Source organism: Xenopus laevis, chromosome 1S (genome assembly GCF_017654675.1).
Source record: "Xenopus laevis strain J_2021 chromosome 1S, Xenopus_laevis_v10.1, whole genome shotgun sequence".
Classification (NCBI taxonomy): Eukaryota; Metazoa; Chordata; class Amphibia; order Anura; family Pipidae; genus Xenopus; species Xenopus laevis.
This window is the reverse complement of record NC_054372.1, coordinates 35,002,538-35,026,939: the sequence shown is the minus strand read 5'-3', so window position 1 is coordinate 35,026,939 and position 24,402 is coordinate 35,002,538. Positions and strand designations below refer to the sequence as shown.

The window sequence follows — 24,402 nt, the reverse complement described above, 5'->3', positions numbered from 1 at the left end:
TTTCAGTCCCTACCATCCCTATCTCTCGTATCTGAATCCATTGTGTTTGCTCTTGCGTGAACACACTCTACTGACTTTTGCGCGAAATGCAAAGTCTCTTGTGTTCGCACTGGAGACTAAATAATGGTACTGGACATGCCTGGATTTGTGGCGAGGCCATAAAGGCCCAGGCCTAGGGCAGCAAATTATTAGGGGCGGCATGCCGCCCAGCCGCTTTATGGGGAGCACTGTGGACACGACATCTCCCTAGTGATCAGGCACTTCCGTACATACGCTCACAGGAGTAGTGTAGCGCAGGCGGGCGCTAGGACTTACGCTTGTATAGGTGAGCAAAACATTTCTTGTTTATATAATTATAGAGGGGATCTGCTATAATGCTTTTTTTTCCTGAGTATTATAAATAATTATGTTTAGGACCACTACAAGACCATGCTGTCCAAAGACCCTTAAATGAATATTTTTACGGAGGCAAGCCATTTTATGACTCCCACTTGTAGTTACAGACATAAAAATGTTCTTGGGCCCAGCATACTATAACTTGTGACCCCACACCTTTCAGCTTATTGAAAACCTAAATGGATGATAAAGTAGGATTCTAAATTGGGTATGCTTTCTATTTAATCAAATCATTTGCCTAAGTCAAAATCTAAATCAAAGCCGGTAATAAAAACGTTTTTTTTTTCTACATTAACGGCACAATAACTTTAGTACTTAAACTCAGTGAATATACATTCATGTGCTCCAAAGAAATGTGTGATCAAACCCCAGAAAGGGAAAATGAAAAGCCTGTAACTTGATCCATCTAACATTACATTGGCAAATTAAGTCTAGACTCAGTCCAAGCACTTTTGAGTTCCCTTTCAGAAAACCACATGGTATTTGGATGAAGACGCTTTGAGGATCAGAAACCCTGAGAACAGCTCTGTGAGATTTGCTGAAATCCTGGGAATAACTTTATACAAGGAAACAGTAGAAAGATGCCAATGTTCTTTTGTGCCTAGGTTGCTTTGATAATATAAGAGCTAGTGAGAAAAAGGATTAGAATGGGAATACAGTGATGAACCATATGCTCAGCACTGCAGCACTGAAAGAAGCATCTGACTCAATAGGACAACATGTTGGTTGGTCCCTGTTCTTCTAGTACTCACCTCTCTTAGTGCTCAAGGATCCCACACGTACTACATACTGTACAACCTCATTTAGCTTCGCTTTCTGGAAAAAATCATTATTCTCAATACCTCTAACTGGCATACTGAACAGTGATTTACCTCTAACAATTTGCACTCCTTTTGGGTCTTTAAATCTTTAAAATTCTTGACAGACTAGTCATGTTATTGTCCACATTAATATACAGACGGCTGTAATACCCTAATGTTGCCAACCGTAAATATCTGTGAGTATAAAAGTTCAATTGTGTAATCAAGCGAAAAATGTTGGCGAGATTTATGCAGTTAGACTATTTTACCTATGACAATTTCAATGGGCAGCAATGGTAGGGTATTTCAGAATTTCAGCGCAGGCAAAATGGCCCAAAAGTGCAAATGAAGTCATGAATGGGAAATACAGTACCTGATGGTCATTTAACCTCATCACATCAGTTTGCAGTGCCAGCAAGGCCAGCATTATATTAAGGGGTTATTTGTCAAATCTCAATTTTCCTGTTTTTTTAAATAAAAAAAAAGTCTGACAAGCTAGAATTCACGATTTGGCCTTATTTATTATTGAAGAGGAACTCTGGATTCTGGAAAAAAATCTCCCAAACTCCTATTTAGATTAAAACAACCTTTTTTTTCGATAGGAATACGTTTATTAATTTTGTTCCAAATTCCTTCCTAAGGGCAGAGACACATGCTTAGATTTGGGGAGATTAGTCACCCAGCAACAAATCTCCTCTTCTTTGGGGCAACTAATCTCCCTGAACTGCCTCCTGCCGGCTAGAATGTAAATCGCCGGCGGGATGGCAAACGGTGTAATTCGTTTTCCGAAGTTGCCTCCAAAGGAAACTTTGGGGCGACTTCGGAAAACGAAGCATTCCGAGTGCCATCCTGTCTGCGATTTACATTCTAGCCAGCAGGAGGCAGTTCAGGGAGATTAGTTGCCCCAAAGAAGAGTAGATTTGAGTAGATTTGACGACTAATCTCCCCGAATCTGAGCCCTTAGGAAGGAATTTCTAAAAGTTGACTAAAAAAGATTTTAAAAAAAATCTCCCCGAATCTGAGCATGTGTCTCTGCCCTAAAGGTTACTTAGCCCGCCATCTTCTCCTGTTATAGACCTCTGAAGTGTAAAGTAGACGGCATCACAAATCTTGACCTCATCATGCTCAGGAGAAAGCAGAACATTAACCCCTACTAACCTCCTTTTCATCCCGCCCCTTAGCCTACTTTCTGAGATCCTTGGGCAGTGAGATTGATTAAGGTAAGGGGCAAGGGTGTTTTAACTTTCTCCTCTTTCATTTATATTGCAGCTTAGGAGCTCCAATAGAGTGTGCATGAAAGGGTGGGGGGGAAAGAGCAGGCTACAAACAAAACGCTGTGGTAAGGAGAGCTGAATCACTGTCCTGGAGACTAAAAAGGGAAGGCATTATGGGGGATGTAATTTTTGGTCATATAATTTAAAAAAGTAATAGTGATGTCAGAAGCACGTAACACTGCCTACATTGGAAACCTTTTGAAAATAAACAGATTAATGCTGCTAGTTTTCTGCAGCAGAAAAGAGGTAAATTATATTCAAAGATTAAGAGGTGGGGACTTTTGGATGCTTAATATTATTTTACATATTAAGGCCATTCTATTGAAGATTAATTTTTTGGGATTTTTGCCCAAAAAGGTCGGATTTTTAGGCTAATTCCAGAGCAGACCACAGAAACTTCAAAATAGAATAGGGAATTCTGCCATTGACCTAAGAAAACCTCAGCAGGTCCAAGATGGCCTATTTTCAGATTGGGGCTTTTTACTGAATTGGGGTTTAATAAATCTTTTAGTTGAGTTAAAAAAAAAAAATTCTAGTTTTGCCCCAAAAAGCTGAACAAGGTTTAGTAAATAACCCCCTAAATGTTTGTTGATCAAGGACAGTTTAATGGGTCGGCACTGTTATTGATCAACCACCATCACATTTGTCAGGGGCTTATGGATTTTTTGGTGGGCGATATAAATCTGTCTCAGGCTGGAGAGTCTGTGCAGGTTCTGTTTTAGCCACAGGATAAAAATATGGGGTGGAAATTCATCAAGGCCAGGCCCGGATTTGTGGAAAGGCCACCTAGGCCCGGGCCTAGGGTGGCAGGATTTTAGGGGGGGCGGCAAGCTGCTCAACCACACCCACATTGGTTCAAAACAATCATTTTTTAAATTTCCCATGCACCAATCCCCATTGCTGCGGTCCAGATCATGAAAATTTGCACAAATTAAGGGGAGGGGACAGGGGCGACAAACGGCAGTGGGCCTAGGGGCGCCCACTTTGTAAATCCGGCACTGATCAAGGCAACAGAAACTTTTATCTTTGCAATGGTGTGTTATTTAGATCACTCATAATGGTCAAAAGCACTTTTATAATCATTGTGTTAGATTTAATTTTAAGCAGTCAATTAGTTTTACATTTATATTGATTAAGCAATTGCATTTAACTTTGCACTCACTCAAGCAAGCATTAAATTGGCTGAAGGAAAAGGTAAGGCTCGGGAAATTCAGAGCAGAACTTCTAACCAAGTTTATATAAATAACAAATTGCCATTGCGGAAAAGGATCCCCTCTGATGCCATATTGATAAAAGCACTAGAAATAATGATTTGTACTCCCTGGCTACATGGATCTTTTTTTAGGGTGCTGAAAATAGACAAAATAAATGTACCTGTTTTATAACTAAGCATTATTTTCTTTTTACTCATCAGCTAGTCAGGGAAGTGCAAGGGCTTTGTATTTTTTTTTCTGTTCACAAGATTTCTTCTATTAATAAATACATGAGTCATACAGAACTGGAATCTACGCAGTTGGCTCAAAGACTTCATTGAAACAAAAAATAATTTGCCCTGTTCTATTGGTTTCACAAAGAATATTTATCAGAGCCAATCACAGCTTCCACTCCGAGGCAGAATAAGCAGAGAAAGAGCAATTTATACACACAATGAGGCCCATTTATCAAACGTTACATTTCTGAAATTTATTTAACTCAAATAAATTTGAATATACTCAACTCGATTGGGAAGTTATTTAATAAAAAAAATAGACCGACTGAATCGAATCGAGTTTTTTCCCCATTCAAATGGGTCACCTCTCCTTATTGACTTAGGCGGCGAATAGTCGAATTTGAATTGTTCCAAGGTCAAGGTTTGATAAATCTCGATTTTCGAATTTGAATTAAAATTCAAATTGAATTTGCATTATTCCCAATTCAAATTTGAGAGTTTTGACCCCCCCAAAAAAAGTGAAAATTTGAATTTACTATTTGACCCTTAAAGGGATACTGTCATGGGAAAAATCTTTTTTTTCAAAATGAATCAGTTAATAGTGCTGCTCCAGCAGAATTCTGCACTGAAATCCATTTCTCAAAAGAGCAAACAGATTTTTTATATTCAATTTTGAAATCTGACATGGAGCTAGACATATTGTCAATTTCCCAGCTGCCCCAAGTCATGTGACTTGTGCTCTGATAAACTTCAATCACTCTTTACTGCTGTACTGCAAGTTGGAGTGATATCACTCACCTCCCCCCCCAGCTGCCAAACAAAAGAACAATGGGAAGGTAACCAAATAGCAGCTCCCTAACACAAGATAACAGCTGCCTGGTAGATCTAAGAACAGCACTAAATAGTAAAATCCCATGTCCCACTGAGACACATTCAGTTACATTGAGAAGGAAAAACAGCAGCCTGCCAGAAAGCATTTCTCTCCTAAAGTGCAGGCACAAGTCACATGACCAGGGGCAGCTGGGAAATTGACAAAATGTCTAGCCCCATGTCAGATTTCAAAATTGAATATAAAAAAATCTGTTTGCTCTTTTGAGAAATGGATTTCAGTGCAGAATTCTGCTGGAGCAGCACTATTAACTGATGTGTTTTAAAAAAAACATGTTTTTTTTCTCTGGGGTTTTTTTTTTGAGGACTACCATGGAGGTCATGATGAAATTGTAGGGGTTAGCAAGTATAGTGTATTCATCCTTGTATTGGTTAAAAAGCCTGTAATACCAAGATACAAAAATGCCCAAAAATATTGTATTTAAAATGCATGAAATGTTATATAACCTTCCAGAATGAATATGTGCAAGCATCCTGCATCCAAATTAACCCCTGAAGCCACGTATCCTGTTTGCTGAAGGTAAAAGCAGCAGCTCTGAATTAGAGCAACAGTCAGCTCGCGCCTTCCTCTGAACACATATTTAGTTCACTTTTTTTTTTAATGTCATTGCGTCTCACTGCCATCTAGTATGACAACATCCAGACCCAGTTTTTAGTATATCAGCACATGTGGCTGTCAAAATGACTGAATATTTTATCTCATATATATTATATGTAGGGTTCTTATGAACCTACTTCATTTATATTCATGAACACTATGTTCAATACACTTAGGGCAGAGACACACGCTCAGATTCTGGGAGATTTAGTCTCCTGGTCACTAAATCGCCTCTTCTTCGGGGCAGCTAATCTCCCCGAATTACCTCCCGCCGGCTAAAATCTAAATCACTGGCGGGGTGGCACTTGGAGAGCTTCATTTTCTATAGGCAACTACATAAGAACGAATCACACGATTGCCAGCTGGCGATTTAAATTCTAGCAGGCGGGAGTCAGTTCGAGGAGATTAGTCGCCCCCGAAGAAGAGTCGATTTATTGTCGGGAGAATAAATCTCCCCGAATCTGAGCGTGTGTCTCTGCCCTAACAACAGTATTGCATTCTGATTGTCCCATTGCAATATTTTGTAACGTTGTGGCAAACCCAGCGCCGATTCGGACCTAAGCGCCGCCTGAGGCGGCTCCTGCAATGCCGCCCCCCCTCGCCGACTTACTTGTCGGGAGGGGAGGCAGGAACACTAATGCGGAGAGCGCAATTGCGCTCTCTCGCATTAGTAAAGCCGAATTTCCGGTTTAAAAACCGGAAATTCGGCTCTTAAAGGTGCAGGAGCGGCTTTTTGCCGCCCCTGGAAACCGCTTCGGCGTTGCCGCCTGAGGCGAGCGTCTCAGCTCGCCTCATTGGCGGCGCGCCCCTGGGCAAACCCTAAGAACTTTCCTAGTGGGCTTCTAAAACAAAGGTTTTTAATATAATTCAAAAATCCTTTAAGCTCAGAGATGACAAATTTTGCTCCAGTAATAATAAACCATTGTCTGGTTGTTGGTTACTAAAAGATAATAATGAAGGAAAATGTGCCTTAGGTCAGCGCAGCTGGGGCTCTTGGGATTTAAACCAACATTTTGTTGATTTAATGTTTGCGGTCAGTGATGCTGATTTTGCATCTTACACAAAGTACGTGAGCTCATAAAAAGGAAATTGTGTCCACCTCTTTGCAGAGCGGAGCAGGCCAATGTATTTAGAAGCAGAAAGTCCACTAAGTGAACATTTGATGGATTGCGAGTTCAGACACTAATGGGGTAAATGCAAACAATGGCAGAGGATAAATGGCTCCCATCCCAAGGAACTTGTACCGTTAGATTCCGTGTTAATCATAGACCGTTTTATAAAAAATGTTTTTGTCTCATTACTGTTATCCGTTTAGAATGGCAGATCAGAATGCAGCCTCTCAGGATATCGGCAGAAAAAAAAATAATTAACAGTGCCAGCTCAAAACTCTCAGCGCATTTTGCCTCCCAGCGAAAAGTTCTTTTAGTGGTAAACTAATGTCAATTCTGGACAGTTTTCTAAAACAGAAAAAGGAACTTGGAAGAAGCAGAGGAGGGGGAGGGGGAGTTGTTCTGTCATGTTGAATGTGTGCTTGTCTGTTTTTTAATGTTAGTCAAAGCTGGACTCGCAGTAAAAAGAACATTGAGAAGAATGAAAAGGGGGGTCTGCAACTATTATCCGCTTATAAATTCTCCTCTCATTTATTGCCCAGAAATGTGACAGTATATAGCTTAAAGTAAACACATAACATTGCTCTCTGCATATAGTATTTGCACGCTCAGTGCCTCTCTCATACATACCTTTGGCCCTGAACACCAACAGCACAAGGTGATGATTTATGACTTTGCTGTTCCATCATGGTCCATGGCCACTGCATCATTGGAGATAAGCAATATAGCAGCTGCCATTCATAATGAAAAGGACGGTGACACCATTAGTTCTGTATGACTTCTGCTGCTGTTCTGTTCTTTATCTAAAGTCTATAGGCTCATGGTGCGAGAAGCTGTGTAGCAATGCCCAGAATTCATTTTGTGCACCATTTTCGTGGGTCAGAAGTCACAAGATTAAAATGAACGTTTTGCTGATGTAATTTAGTATATATGGTGTGCCCTTGGTTTGTGTGTGAGAACAAAGCCTTATATGTGCCAGAGTTCAGTACTTAAAGGGAACTAAAGTCTAAAATAGAATAATGCTAGTAATGCTGTGTTCTGTATACTAAACATAAACATGAACTTACTGCACCAGAAGCCTAATTATGCTTTCAAAGTTGGCTGCAGGGGTGCTCCGCCAATGAGGCGAGCTGAGGCGCTCGCTTCAGGCGGCAGTAGCAGATACGTTTCCAGGGGCGGCAAAAAGCCGCTCCTGGTACTTTTTAGAACCGAATTTCCGGTTTTGAAATGGAAATTTGGCGCAGTTACTCTCTCTGCACTAGTGTTCCTCCTGCCTCGGATGCCTCCCCTCCCGATAGGTAATCCGGCAAGGGCACATTTAGGAGCCGCCTCAGTCGGTGCTGGCAGGGGGTCACCATCTTGTAACTATGTTAATTATCTTTGCAAGATCAAGACTAGGAACACGTTCAGTGTGGCCTGTGCTTCAGTTTGAAGGTTAAGCTTAGGGATCGTCATAAATTATGATAACAACACAAGTCAAATAATTTCTGCCATAGAAGCCGATACAGCAAGACCGATTAATAATCAGAATATGCAGACTGCACTGGGCCTGCGGACACAAATCTCTACAAGTCGCCGGCTGCTTTACAGGGAAACAAACAAAGCTGCTCGAGGTCAGGGAACTAAGGTGGGGGGCCTCCCCCCTGCCGTTTGAAAGTAGGATCAGTTTCCCTGCAGAGCAGTTAGGGACCGTCTGAAGTTTCCTATCCGCAGCAGTCAGAGCAAGTAAAACGAAGAGGGAATTTCACTGCATACAGTCAGGTTTATTATAAAAACGGTAAGCATTTTTTAATTGAAGTATAATGGATATAGATTTATTTTTCATTGAAGAAAGTAAACATTGGATTTTATTATTTTGTCTTTACATCCCCTTTAAAATAGCTTTATTTATATAAAACATTGTTTTACATGTGGTCTGTTTTCCCTTTCGTCTGTGGCATTTGAGGTAGATTTAAATGTCTGAATAGTGCATGACTGCTAGAGATTGCTGAAGTGAGTGAATATCAGCTGGAGTGGATAACAAGGGCCCCTGGCTGACACAAGAACATTAGAGGAGAGCTGTCAGTCCTGGGATTCCTGTGGTTTCCTATCCAGGTGTTAGTTATTTAGGAAGGTGAGCCCATGGCCTCTGTAGACATGCCCAGGTCAGCATGTAGAACATGAGGTGTGAGCGTGAATTAGTTAAAGGAGAAGGAAAGGTTAAAACTAAGTAAGCCTTATCAGAAAGGTCCATCTAAATATACCAGTAAACCCTCAAAGTAATGTTGCTCTGAGTCCCCTGTCAAAAGAAACACTGCATTTCTTTCCTTCTATTGTGTACACATGGGCTTCTGTATCAGACTTCCTGCCTTCATCTTAAACCTCATTGCCCTGGGCAAGAGCATGCTCAGTTTGCTCCTCTCCCCCCACCCCTCCCTTCTCTGCTGTAATCTGAGCCCAGAGCAGGGAGAGACACAGGCAGGAAGTGATGTCACACCACATTAATACTGCAGCTCCTATCCTAAACAAACAGAGAGTTTCTAGAGCTTTTTACTCAGGTATGGTAAAACATTCTACAGAATAAATATAGCATTCTAGCTTGTACTATTGCAGCTAATCTATTGGCAATAAAATGCCTCTGTAGCTTTCCTTCTCCTTTAAGGGGACTGCGCATTAAAGAGGAAGCTGTGCCTGTAAATACTGTCTCTGAGTCATTCGGCACAATTAAAATGAGGAATAAAGAAGATTGGCCGTTCCATGCAGTTTAGCTATGCAAAACAAATACGAGCATGTGAAATTTCCATTAAAACATCTCTGTGTGACAAATCACGGGGGAAGATTGATTTCTTTCTCAGTCTGATGTATTACAGGTTTTTCCCTATTAACATGCAGTTTTCTTGGGGAAAATAGATAACGTCTGACTATCTGTTGATTAAAAAACTACAAATGAATAAGATGAATATCCCTAAAGTCAACAGACTTCTCTGATTATTGTCGGTGCCTCCTCTGCACATGTAAAACACTTGTGGAATGGCTTCATGGATTAGGCAGGACACCCGACGAAATTTACATTTGCTTTCCACAGTTTTTATAATTGCATTTGAAATTGGGAGATACTGAAATGCATTTTCCCCCATCTACATTTTCTGAAACAATATTTACATTTCTGAAAGTGGATGTTGGACAATGCATGCAAATCAATAAGTATGTATTTATTTAGTTGTGAATAGGGATATCTGTTTTATTTGTTTTCTTCTGGATCTCATTTAGTTCCTTTCATTATGGCTGATTCCGGAGTAACCTGAGAGTAACATTTGAAATGCCATATGTCTAAACCTCTCCCCCCCAGTGGAATGTGACTTTAACTGGAAATTTTACTTTGTCTCTGAGAAAACGATGCCGGTGGTAATAGTAATGGCATCCATAGGCTGTAAGCTGTGGCATAACCACAGAGATTCCCTAGGGCATTTTGGGTAGATAATACCGTATATACTCGAGTATAAGCCGACCCGAGTATAAGCCGAGGTATCTAATTTTACCTACTGAAACTGGGAACGTATTGACTTGAGTATAAGCCTAGACACAACTACAGCCCTGTCTCCCAGCAGCGCACATTCCGCCAAAGCGACCCCCCCATTGATCAACCAGACTTCTTTGCAAAGTTGATGGTGACAGAGGGCGCTGTGTGATATTGCAGTCACTGTTAATCTTTCATATAACCAACAGATGGCGTGTGTGATATTGCAGTCACTGTTAATCTTTCATATAACCAACAGATGGCGTGTGTGATATTGCAGTCACTGTTATTCTTTCATATAACCAACAGAGGGTGCACGGTTATTCTTTCATAAAACCAACAGAGGGCGCACGGTTATTCTTTCATATAACCAACAGAGGGCGCTGTGTGATATTGCAGTCTCTCCCCAAGCGAACTGTTGGTATAGGAATGATTAAAAGTGACTGCAATCTCAGCTACTGCCCACTGACTCGAGTATAAGCCGAGGTAGACTTTTTTAGCACATTTTGGATGCTGAAAAACTCGGCTTATATATGGTAACTAGAAACTGTCAGCAAAAGCACACCTGTTACTAACTGTTGCTTTTCACTGGCATCAATTGGATGTGCCATGAGTAGCCCTACATCGTGAAATTATCAACCTAATCCATAAATCAAATCCCATAAATCCATGTAATGTATCTTTGCATTTCAGTTGTGTTTGGGATTTGCCTGCCATTGCATTATCGCTTTACATTATGAATATTGCCTCTAAAAAGAGTATCAAACTAAAGTTAGTGTTAAAAGGAAGCCAATTGTGAAATCCAAATTTGAATGCACTGCTTATACTTCTGTCCCAGTGGTGTCTCATCAGTATCCCAGAATCCCCCAGTTACCACCAATTTAGTTGGTGCTCTTGGGCTTATCTAATAAAAAAGTGTTGGTGATGTGCACGTCCAGTGCAATTGGATTGTCCCAAAAACGTGCAACAAGAATAGGATGTATTTTATACACATAAACCCCTTTTATTAGCATCTCAGGACAAAGAGGGATATTGGGGTTAAAAAGGTGACAATGTACAGTAGGATTTTGTATTTCCTTGTATATAAACAGCTGCCCTAGTACAAATTTATAACCAACTCATCAGACATAGGTTACATTAGAAGACTTTACATTAGGGGCCACATTTACTTAGTTCGAGTGAAGGAATAGAAGAAAAAATTGTTCAAATTTCGAATGTTTTTTTTTGGCTACTTTGACCTTCGACTACGACTTCGAATTGAACGATTCAAACTAAAAATCGTTCGACTATTCGACCATTCAATAGACAAAGTACTGTCTCTTTAAAAAAAATTCGACCCCCTACTTCGCAAACTTAAACCTACCGAACCTCAGTGTTAGCCTATGGGGAAGGTCCCCATAGGCTTGCTAACAAATTTTTGGTCGAAGGAAAATCATTCGATCGATGGATTAAAATCCTTCGATCAAACTATTTTTTCTTCGATCGTTCGATCAAACGAATTTTGGTAAATCCTTTGACTTCGATATTCGAAGTTGAAGGATTTATCTTTAACAGTCGAATATCGATGGTTAATTAACCCTCGATATTCAACCCTAAGTAAATCTGCCCCTACATATTTTTCACTTCTGTACTTTGGAATATTTCTCATAAATACTGTGCAAAAACTGTGAAGCCATGTTTGTGTGTGTATGGTTTCATAACAGGCAGTACTAACATAAGCCACATTAAGCTGTATGTGCAATATGCATTGTAACTGGAATTCTTACTTGAAATGTTGTATCTTTTGGCAGGTATATAACAATACATTTATTTAAACTTGTTTAATTACACAATGCAAGTGGGCATGCAGCTTTATCTATCTGATCTCCTGATCTCTCTGTTTGCTGTATTGCTTGCATGTTCCACCGAGAGCACTAAAGTGCACATTTCATTTAGAGGGTTTGTTCACATTAAAACCCTTTTTTTTCAGTTCAGTTGGTTTCAGATTGTTCACCAGAAATAAAGATTTTTTCCGATTACTTTCTATTTTCTATTTGTGACCATTTTTCTAATATTGAAGTGTAAAGTTTAATTTTTCACCTTCTAAAGCAGCTCTGGGAGGGGGCTCGCTGACTCTGTAACTGTTCTAAATTGAATTTGAATTTACTTCGAATTCGATGCAAAGTAAAAATCGTTTGAATATTCGATAATCAAAGTACTGTCTCTTTAAAAAAACTTCAATAGTTCGCCAAATAAAACCTGCCGAAGTGCTATGATAGCCTATGGGGACCTTCTAGACCATTTTTCTAAGTCTTTACACATCGAAATAAAATCGTAAAATCGTTCGATCGTACTCTAAAAACGTTCAATTGGTTCGATTTGGTTCGATTTGAACGATTTAATCGTTCAATCGAATGATTTTACTTTGGCCAAATTCGGTGAAAAATCCTTCGACTTCGATATTTGAAGTCGAAGTATTTTACTTAGATGGTCGAATTTCGAAGTATTTTTTACTTCAAAATTCGACCCTTGATAAATCTGCCCCTTAGTTGATACATTTGTTATCTTTGTCCCTGTTGAGCAGAATGTCTGTGTTAGTGATGTGCGCAGCAACGTAACTAGAGGAGGGACGTGCAGCCGGGCCCCCGCCCCCTCCGTACGCCCGGAATCCACCAGAATCAGCAGCGGCGAGCTGCCGGGGGCCCTGATGGGGTGCAGGCCCTGGCCCAATCGCACCCCTGCTCCCTCGGTAGTTACAAAAAGAAAAACTTACACTCGCACACCCTGGCCGTCCGAAATCACACGAGTTCCAGGTGCTAGATGTGTAGAGGAATTGGACAACCTCGAAAGCAGCATAGACACAAGACACACCAGCACAGCATGGATACTTCTAGCAGGATTAGACCTTGCTCGTTTATTTGCCGATGCAACGTTTCGGGGCGTGACCCCTTTCTCAAGCATCAATGCTTGAGAAAGGGGTCACGCCCCGAAACGTTGCATCCGCAAATAAACGAGCAAGGTCTAATCCTGCTAGAAGTATCCATGCTGTGCTGGTGTGTCTTGTGTCTATGCCCCCGGTAGTTACGCCACTGGATGTGCGGCCAACCGTCACGAAACCCTGACCCGCACATCACTAGTCTGCGTCTCATTAAAGGCGCTGATAGAATTGATACAATAGTTGCTGATATTCCAGAGATGCTTCTGAAAAATGGATCAACTAATTGTATCAACTTAATGTAAATGTAAAGTTCTGGATCACTGAGCTGCCAGACATTAGAGGCACAAACATTGAGATACTGACACCAGAAAATAACCGTTTTTTTAATATCTTTTATAACATTATCTTTGAATGCTATTTATAATTTTGCCATAAAAGTATTTGCCTGATGCTTTTACATTACCTTTCTTACCCCCGTGTTCCTCTACCAGGGGGCTGCCATATTTGTTAGCATTAGAAACTCTAACTGACAGACTGAGATGGGACAGTCAGGTTTAGGAACTTCAAGTAATAATTACAAAAGCAGAATTATCAGCAAAAAATGATCAACGTGACCTATAGGTAACTTTTAATGTAGATTTATATTTTGAAAGAAAATGTTTAGTGTCAGTATGACATTAAACTTGAGTTTTAGAAAAACGTTAAAAAATAAAAGATGGAAAGCAATTGAAAAAAGACTTTGTTTATGGCGAACAATCTGAAAACAACTCAACTGAAATAAGTGTTTGGAAGGTGAACAACCCCTTTAAGCCTTTAGCAAAGCCTGTAAGTATGTGAACAATTTGGGTTACATTGAGAATGGCTGGAAATCAATGTACCTGAGGGGATGACAACCTTAATCCATGTCAATGCAAGATGCAGTTTTTTACAGAATACGTAGCAAACTGTGCACAATAGTATGATGGCACCAAGTAAATAGTGCTTGTTTGTACCATCTCTTCCACCTCATTTGGCAGAAGCTAAAGCGTTCTGATACCACCTGGATATTTTTGGGACACGTGTTTTATAAGTCTGTTACACATGGGATGCTGGCCAAGAGTAATTATAACAAATTAATTTCATGTTCATACATATAACATTGGGTTTTTGTTGTGACGCCTGCTGTGTGTGAGCCAGAAAGTATGGCGGCACAATAGAGCTTTATTGTACTAGTCTGTCAAGGAGGTGCAAGTCTGTTAGTGGAAAGAGGCTGTAGACGTGATCTAACAGGATTTGTGTGATAAGTGTTGGACCAGGCGCTTCCCATGACATACAGTACTAACATCACCACTGACAACAGTAACATCTAATTATTTGACTTGCTTTATTGGATGTGAGTCTTGACAATGGGTTATACGTGACCCTAAGGGCGGAGACATGGTCAGATTTGGGGAGATTAGTCGCCCGCTGACATATCTCCTCTTTTTAGGTACGACTAATCTCTCCAAACTGCCTTCCCGCCGGCTAGAATGTATATCGCCAGCCGGATGGAACTAGGATCGCTTTTCCAAAGTCGCCAGAAGTCTCCTCGTGGGGGGACTTTGGAAAACAAAGAGCTCCAAGTGCCATCCCGCCGCCGATTTTCATTCTAGACTGCTGGAGGGGGAAGGCAGTTCGGAGAGATTTCATTGCCTCGAAGAAGAGGAGATTTGTTGCCGATCTCCCCGAATCTTACCGCGTTTCTCTGCCCTTACAGGAATCTGGAACAAAGTTCTGTTTGTGATATTCAAGCAATTTGTTACTAGCAGTGTCTGAATAGTTCTAAGCTATACAGAAAAAAATCTCACTTTTCATTGCTTTTCTCTCTCTCTATTCCCTTTCACTTGAACAGGTCAGAATTTCACTCTACGGCAGTTGGGTGTTTGTGGACCAGCATCACGCCGGGGACTGGCATTTTGTGCTGATATGAGGCTTCCACACCGAGGGTACTCTATCAGTGCCGGCTCTGATGCTGAGACTGAGAATGAAGGTGTCATGTCACCAGAACATGCCGTGAGTCTTTGGGGCCGGGGGGTGAAATCCGGTCGCAGCTCCTGTCTCTCAAGCCGCTCCAACTCAGCCTTGACACTGACCGACACAGAGCATGAGAACAAGTCTGACAGTGAGTCGGGTAAGTTAAAAGAAATGTTGAAAGTAGCCAGATACTGTATGTGGAAGATTTGGCAGAAAAGCTGTTTAGCCAGTCAGAGGTGAACCCTTTGATCCTGTTTGCTTTCATCAGCTGCAGGTTGGTAAATGAGGTTGTTATTTCAAAGCAATTTTGTTTTCTTCCTAAAAGTACACCCTTCAGAAAGAAAGCAGTAAAAAGGGTCAAAGTTTTGATCCCGGAGATACTTCACAGTGCACGGCACCAAACTGAGTCCAAATAAGATGTATTTAAATGTAAAAAAAAGCTACATTTTAAAACTCCATCAAAATGAAAATACTGTAATGGGGAAGTGTCAATATATAGTAAGTATCAAGAACACCTTGCCTTGCCTGAGATATTCTTATATTGCAAGAATCAACAAGGTGGGATTAACATTCATTTGAATTCCTGTTGTCTTATTTTATATCAGGACAGTGCTCTGTAGAAAGGCGAGTTCAATTTGATATTTATGTCCCTGGACAAATACATTGTCACTTTCTCAAACATTTGTTTTTGTTTAAAAACCTTGACCAATGCAAAGTACACAAGGGATGTAAAAAGATAGTTTAATGAGAATAATAAATCATATTTTACAATATGACCTTCATTCATAAGATTATTTAAATTTGCTTCCATGGAGCTGCAGTACATTCTTTATGTAATTCAGCAGAAAAGATTACAATAATGTTTCAATGCTATATTTCTGAATTGTACAGAACATATACATGGGAAGCAGTGATGGGCGAATTTGTCCCGTTTCGCTTCGACCAAGAAATTAGAAAATTTCCTGGGAAATTCGCAAAACGGGCGAAAAATTCACCAAACGCAAATTTTGACGCCGGCGACAATTCACCAGTGTCAAAATTGACACCAGTGACAATTTCAACGCTGGCGACAATTGACGTTTAACTCAGTAGTCGTCCGTTTAACTGGCATCGAAACTGTCACCGGCGTCAGAACTGTCGACGGTGTTGAATTTATTCGCCGGCAGTGAAACATGGAATTATGCAGCGAATTAGTGCCTGGAATATAAATTTGTGCCTGGCAAATAAATTTGCCCATCACTAATGTGAAGTCTAGAGCACAAGTCTAAAAGTATTCCTTGCCAACCCTATGGTTGGGATTCATTTGAATATCGATTTATCATATAAACAACAGGTGTAGAGTCCTGACACTTTTTTCAAACTGCAGAAAGAATTTGACTTTAATATCATGTTACCTTTACATTAAGTTGACAAAATGGAAATTGTGGCTGGGGATTTCGACTAGGGCATGACACCCCATAACTGTAAAATTCTTTGGAGCAGGCACTCAATAAAGGCAATTTTCCAACCAGGTAGTTGAATCAAAGTGAAATAGTTTATTGTGTCCACAGCCTTATGCGTTTCGTGTTACAAACACTTAGTCATAGGCTCCCCATCCCGACAGTCCCCATAACTGTGGCAGATGGAACAGGCTTCTAGTGATTTAGTCATTTTTCCATGACTGATCAGTTCGGTTATTCCGAAGAAATTGGCTAGATTCCATAATGTGAGATTGGCTAGCTGTTCATAACTGTTTCAGTGCATAACTGGCCTAGTAATGCTTTCCTATAATGACCGTACACCTTAATATATGCTCATTTGGCGAGATCAGATCACCAAATGAATGAATTATTGTCTGATATGGCCATGTTGTGCTGGTCAATATTGGGCTGATCATAGGTGCCTATGCAGACAGTTTGGAGAAGACTACATTGCCAAGCCAAAAAGCTCAGAATTTTAAACCTATCCAATAGATATCCGCAGGGGTGCTGCTGCCATGAGACGAGTTGAGAAACTTGCCTCAGGCAGCAGCAGTTCCTTGGTTACCAGTGGTGGTAAAAAGCCGCTCCTGGTAACTTTAAGAGACAAATTTCCGATAATTAAACTGGAAATTCGGCTCTTCTAGTGTGATGTGGTACATGCTCCTGCACAAGAAAGGTAAGCACTGGGAACAAGGTGTTGGGGAGACAGCATTGCAGGAGCTCCTGGATAACCCCTCTGATTTTCAACGAGAAATCTATCAGATAGACTGTCTGAGAGGGCCCATATATAACTTAAGCAGCCGACTCAGCCTTGAGGGGACTCAATCAGAAACTTAAATCTGCCCGTTTATGGCCAACTTCAGTAAACATAGTGGTAGGTAGGCTTCTAGAATCATATAAATAGAGTAAGTAAGATAAATGATCAGATCTATAGAATATAGTATTCCATTGGGCTCCAGTGAAAAGAATACGAAGCCCTTCTTTTTCAAAAAATAATATGAAATGTCCTGTGCTTTATGCTGTCTTCTGGGGTAACACATTTCTAACACAATTATAGGAATGTATACAAATGTGTATTTGTGAAGTCATTTTCACATACAGTACGTGTAATCTATTCCTAGTCTAGTTCTGCTTTAAGAGAAAATTCACAGGTCATTTTCTTTTCCCCTGCCAGTCTAGTGAATGGAGAAATGTCACCCCACCCCCAAAGAGAAACCAAAGAGCCTAGTTCCTGTAAGAGCAATTTCAGCATTTGCCAAGAGCCTTGTTACCACCAAGCAGAACAGTATTGGTTTCAGTGGTCTATGAAGAATATTTAAGCAGCTGTCCAGTAGAAGCAATGACATAATAGCTAGGGATTACACAATTGCTTTAATTTCATGCAAGTAAAAACCTGAAACACTGGCAATGGTACAAGTAAGTGTCCTAAACAACCAGGAGGTCTTCAAAGAGATCAATGGCACATCTCAAAGGAGCCCTTCAGTGTGAATGCTTTAATAACATCGGTCTGAACTCTCTTTGTGCAGAAGGTAGAAGCTAGGCAGGGTTTCGGCAGGATTTCAGATTTGTGCTGTAAAGCATCCTACAGACCTATTCTAATTTTTTAACAAGAATTTCAAACAGCGGAGAGGTTTATTATTTGTAAGTACCCCATCAATTAAAGTTGGGCCAAGTTTCCATTGACAGCGAAAGTGGTTTTCAAACTAATCCACGAACAATTCAATGAAGAGCTGTGCTATACTTCAGTAAAGGAGGTGAAAAGAATGCTTTCTAGTCCAGGAGAGACAAGGTAAAGTGCTGTGAGAATTAGTTGGATTTTGTTTGTCTGTTGTTTCGCAGTTCTCTTTGTGAGGAACAGGCTGGGCCAGAGGGGATTGTCACCTGTTATCCTCTGTGGAAGTTTAAAGCTTTTATAAAAATGTATCCCCAGGGCCTGTATGCAATCAAAGATCTCTTTCTGCGCTCCTCTTGAAGACATCTCAAAGAAGTTGCAAAATCCTAGGATGGGTGAGCGAGCATACAGAATAGTTTATTAACAGGGCTCAAGTGATTGAAGAACAAATTTGATCATGCTTTAAACTTTCTGGCTGATGAGAGCAATTGAAATCATAGTAAAGAGACGAGTGTGGCCTTTGATGTGCATCGGGGAAATGGATTATGGTGCAATTAAAATCCACACAAGTACACAATCTTACATCTAAACAGACGACTGTTCCGTTTCAGAAGGAAACAAGCTCATTTGTTGCAAGGGTCCTGTTGAAAAACTTTTCATATAGCGCAGAGATACTAGATTCTTGCCGAGCTACAAACCTCTCAATCCCCTTCCACCACCATCATCATGTGTGAATTCTGGGGGTTGTTCTGCAATAACTTCAGTGCCAAATGTTACCTGTCCCTCATATAAGATATGATCAAATAAAAAAACGCGAACGGTTTTAGAATAAGGCAGAAAGGTCATTTGCCCTTGACCTTATCTCCATTCAGGTAGAGGGGGTAAATATAAAAGTACAGGTATGGGATCTGTTATCTGGAAACCTGCTATCCAGAAAGCTTTGCATTATGGGAAGACCTTCTTCATTAATAATGAAATTATTAAAATTTAAAAAAAAAATGATTTTCTTTTTCTCTGTAAAACAATGCCTTGTATGTGATTCCAACTACGATATAATTAATCCATGTTGGTGTCAAAACAATCCTATTGGCTTTAGTTAATGTTTAATTTTTAGTAGATTAAGGTATGAAGATTGAAATTATGGAAAGATCCATTATCCAGAAGACGCTTTGTCCCTAGCATTTTGGATAACAGGTCACACTGCAACTTCCAGAATCACACTTAAAGCTAAAGGAGCTTTAGTTATAAGTTCAACTATTGTTTGCCATTGGCAAAGCTTCAGCCTTATATTAAAAGTGACTAATAGTGCTAAAATATTTACTGTATTGCTAATTAGTCTCATTGCATTTTGCAAAATAACAATTAAATTAATATCTGTCCCTATTTGTGTTGGTACATAAGCCTCAGCAGGCTTTGTCTGACTTCCCTGCTGTACACTGCGAATGGCCCACTATAGAGGATCCTCAGTAGATCAATCTGCTAAGTCTATGACATATTCCAAAGATAAACTGAGGTCAATATCATATAAAGCTAAAAATATCATCATCTCAGATTTGAGAAATTATCGAAATTGTTTCCGATCTATTATAAATTATTCAGTTAAACCAACAGGATTCATAAATAATAGAGTCGACACACTGTTAAAATGCTGGAGGCAGATACCAAGATAATAATAAGGGAATCCCATCCATTACAGGTTACAGTGTAAGTACCAGACAAACAATGCACTAAGCTCAAGTGCTTTTTCCATCTCAGAGTTAAGTGCATTATTTGGAGATATGCGAGGGTTCAGGGTAGGTGTAAGTGCAGTGAGGGTAATGCAATCGCTGGTCTCTGCGGGAAGGTTACGGAAAAGATTATAAAGATAGGACCTGGATCTGGACCTTAGAATGAGAAATGCAATGTCAGGAATGGATAAAGGAAACATAGAAGACAAAGTATTTACATGATGTACATTTCCGGGCTGCCGATAACCCACAGATAAACAGAAGATCATTACTTATAACGTCAGAAAATAATGACTGGATTGACTTAGTCTTTGAAAATATGTGTTTGCACTGGGAAAGGTGAAACATCTCCCACAATGCCATAGGTTTGTAATGCATTAAGCTTTACAACAGAGCACTTATGCCATAATAGTCAGAACTCCAATTAGATACTAACATTAAGGGGCAGATTTATCAAGGGTCGAATTTCGAGGGTTAAAAAACTCTCGAATTCGACCCTCGAAGTAAAAATCCTTCGAATATCGAATTCGAAGGATTTTAGCGCAAACGGTTCAATCTAACAAAATTCGTTTCGATCGAACAATGGAATCCTTCGAATCGAACGATTCCAACGATTTTAAACGATCAAACGAATGATTTTTATTCGATCATAAAAAGTGCCCAAAACCTACCTACAATGTCCCCATAGGCTAACATGCAACTCGGTAGCTTTTATTTGGCAAGTATTGAGTCGAAGGATTTTTTAAAGAGACAGTACTTCAATTATCGAATGGTCGAACGATTTTTACTTCGAAACGTTCGAATCATTCGATTCGATCGAATTTGACCAATTCGATGGTCGAAGTACCCAAAACAATATTTCGAAATTCGAATATATTTGCATTCAAACTATTCATTCGAGTTTAGTAAATCTGCCCCTAAGTAATCACATCAGTGCAGGATTATATGCCTAGGTGAATGATTGAGATGAGAAAGCTTTGTAAGTAGTAATGAGCGAAATGTTTCGCTGGCAAATGACGCCGGTAGGTTCTAATGGGTGAAAATACTTATTGCGCAATTTGGCACTCGTCAAAAAATAAAAAATTGTCGCCCCTCCATAAACTTCAATGCATTTCTGCAGATTTTCGCGGTTTTGTGAATTTTCGTCAAGCGAAATGGGTCAGATTCGAACATCAATATTAGGAAAAGGAAACAAACGTACATAGCTGTAACTAATTTTATGACAACGGAATTTATTTCATAGAAGCTCAGCACAGAAATAAAAGTGTCTATTTTTTCAATGGTGGATGATTGCGAAGCATATCTTTTTGTTCCTACATGTATGTATAAGAGCTGTTGTCAGGATATGCCCTTCTCTTTAGTGTGTTATTTTAGGAAAATGTTGGTGGGAAAAATTCACTGCTGTTTAAGTAGTTTTACAGACAAGAAATGGAAACTTGTTGCCCTATAATCCTTATAATCATCTTTACAGTGAAGGTCACATTAGTGACTTTCTTTTTGTCTTTACTTATCCCGACCAGCTGGATGGCTTTGAAATATGCAGCATCTTTAAGGATCCTATCTTAAAGGAGAGGGTCTCTACAGGTTTGGGGTCTACTGATAAGGGCAGAGACAGACAAGAAGATTCAAGGACATTTAGGGGCAAATTCACTAAGATTCGTAGTTGCGCCAGCGTCCGCTTCGCTGCATTTGGCCAGGCGTATTTTCGCCAACGCTACGCAAATTCACTAAAATTCTAAGTTGCGCTCAGGGGAAGCATAAGGTTGCGAAGTTGCACTAGTGTTAATTGGCCAAGCAAAGCGAAGTTATGCTAGCGATGCTTAATTTGCATACGGCGCCAAATTCAAGTTACAATGGAGTAGCACTACACAAGCCTGGGAAACCTTCAAAACAGCAAATAAAATTTTTATTTTGCCCTACACATGTGCCCACTGTATAGTTAAGGTGCCATGAGTTAGGAAATGTAGGGGTGAAGGAGGGTAGCCCCAAAAAAAAATTCTATTTTTTTCAGCCTATCACCCTTAAAAAATGAAAAAACGCCAGCGTTTTTTGGGACTTAGAAATTTTTTAACTTTTTTTGAAGCAATCCCTATCTACTCTATTGCACTTCACCTGGTCTGAGGTGGCGAAGGAAGTCTGGCGTAAAAGGTATCATTCAGAAAAATGTGCACGTTAGTGAATTTGCGTAGTTACGTGCGCAAATTCGGCAGGCGTAAGGGTGCGAAGTAACACTAGCGAATCTACGCCAGCGTCCGTTAGTGAATCGGCGAATTAACGAAAATGCGCTACGCTGGCGAATTAACGCAATCGTTAGTCGTTTCTTTGTTTAGTGAATTTGCCCCTTAGTCGCCAGTCGCGATTCGTTTTCCAAAGTTGCCTCACAAGGAAACTTCGGATGACTTCCTTGTGACTTCCTAGCCGACGGGGAGGCAGTTCGGGGAGATTAGTCGCCTGAAAAAAAAAAAAGGCAATTTGTCGCCAGGCTACTAATCTCCCCGAATCCTCTCATCTGTCTCTGCCCTTATAGTAAGAACATTACAATTGAAGAATTTGGTCACTGTGCATGGCAAGCACATGTGATTATTATTTTAAGTAGTCCAATATATTGAAGTACAGTATAAAGGTGGCCATACAAGGGCTGATAAAAGCTGCCGACAGACCGTGTCGGCAGCTTATTGGCCCGTGTATGGGGCTCCCCGGCGGCTTCACCGATCGAGATCTGCCCGAAAGTCGGCCAGATCTCGATCGGATGGGACGAAAAATCCCGTTGGATCGCGGCCGCATCTATTCGTTGATGCGGTCCTGCGATCTGACCGCCCATTGCTATTCATTAGGATCCAATCGTTTGGCCCTAGGGCCCACACTCGGATCAGCCCGATATTGCCCACCTCAAGGTGGGCATATCTGGGAGAGATCCGCTTGTTTGGCAACATCACCAAACGAGCGGATCTCTCAGTGTATGGGCACCTTTAGACCCTATAGAATACAATATTCTAGTACGCTGCCATCCAAAACTTGCCATGTAATAGGCTAGTTACTGAATATATTACATCCTTCTCTATAGACATTATTCTGTTACTGAAGTACAATCTGGGAGTCATGGAAATGCACCGGAGGGAGCACATATAGACAGATCTGCATTCAAAACCTCCCATGCAGAATGTGAAACCTACAAAAAAAAAAAAAAAGCTTTATTTCATTGGGCACCTGCTATTTCTGATGTCATTTTTCTTATAAAGTTTACATAGCAAAGAGTGAAAGAGTTAAATCCGTGGCATAATTGAAGTGAAGGGAGGGAGGGCAGCTGATACTGCAGACACTGGTATGAAACCATAAAATCACACAGTTGAACATTATGTTGCGGTTTATAGCTTACTTTCATTATTTATAAATTGATATGCAGAGATCCGGAACATCAGCACTACAAATGCAGTTTAAATGCAGAGGGAATGTGATCTGGAAAACCCACAGACTTATTGCAGATTTGATTTGCGACCCTTGTGGCTCATGGGGAAAAAAGGAACAAAAGAAAGCGGAGGGAATGGCAAACATGAAACATCCCACCCTACGTCACCTGTGGGAGCAAACGTTTTTATGCCAAAAACTCAGTCCACATTAAATTTGGTTTCAAGTACTGAGGTACTGTGACTGTGATTGATTTATTGCTTTAAAGTGAAAGAATAGTTTAATAATCAGTGGCAGAAATCAAGCAGCTGCTGCAACGGTATTACAGGTATGGGATCTTTTATCCAGAAAGCTTTGAAATGCCGGAATACCCTTTTTTTTTATAACAGCTATTCCTCTTCAGAGCTAAGGGAAGGAGCAGATCTCTCTCACTTACCTGCAGGCCACAAAATACTGTTGCAAAAAAGCTATAAGGACTTTGATAACTTCTGTATAACCCTGGCACTTCCTTTAGTTGGGATTTATTTGTTACACACCGTATCACCTCCTTTTAACCCCATCCCTAATCCCATAGATAAGCATGTACTGGCAGCAGTAATAATCAAAGGTTTTGTTTTATAGAGAGAGTTAAAGAAGAAGACAACTCTGCAGTCCTTATTATGGTGGCCAACTAGAGGCCTTTATTTTGAAAGTACAAAAATATGGACAAGTTACACCAAATAGTTCCAAAACAAATAATTATTAATTTTTTAATAATTTTATTGATTATCATGGGAAACTATTAACTCTTTAAATTGTTTTACTGAGCACCCCTGTAGCTACTGTGGCAGAGCTGCAATGGTTTATCTCTGATTTCAAAAGAAATTATACCGATTTTAAAAATAATCCTTTTATGTGCTGATAGTTTATGAGTGGGACAGTCTCCATAATAAAAGTTATGTTCACTAGGGTTGCTATTGCAATGAGTCTATAGAAAGTGGTGGTGCCGATGTGACGTAACGCTCCACTGAGGTCCATGATTCTTTAGCATTATCCAATCAGGTTTTGCTAGTACAGGTATGGGATCCGTTATCCTGAAACCCATTATCCAGAAAGTTCCAAATTACAGAAAGGCTGACTCCATGATAATCAAATAATCTAAATTTTTAAACATGATTTCCTTTTTCTTTATAATAATAAAACAGTACCTTGTACTTGATCCCAACTAAGATACAGTATAATGAATCCTTATTGGAAGCAAAACCAGCCTCTAAGGGTTATTTAATATTTACATGATTTTCTAGTAGCCTTAAGGTATCA

The 24,402-nt window shown here is 40.1% G+C and overlaps 1 protein-coding gene across 7 annotated transcripts in view; it reads left to right on the top strand.

Moving 5' to 3' along the window:
- LOC108706622 (teneurin-3) overlaps positions 1-24,402 on the top strand; it is a 507,440-nt gene that overhangs the window by 27,160 nt on the left and 455,878 nt on the right. For all 7 annotated transcript variants that reach the window (XM_041579517.1, XM_041579516.1, XM_041579515.1 and 4 more), the window contains exon 2: positions 14,778-15,056. In XM_041579517.1, coding sequence (XP_041435451.1) covers positions 14,778-15,056 — 279 coding nt within the window. The remainder of the gene's footprint in view (positions 1-14,777; positions 15,057-24,402) is intronic.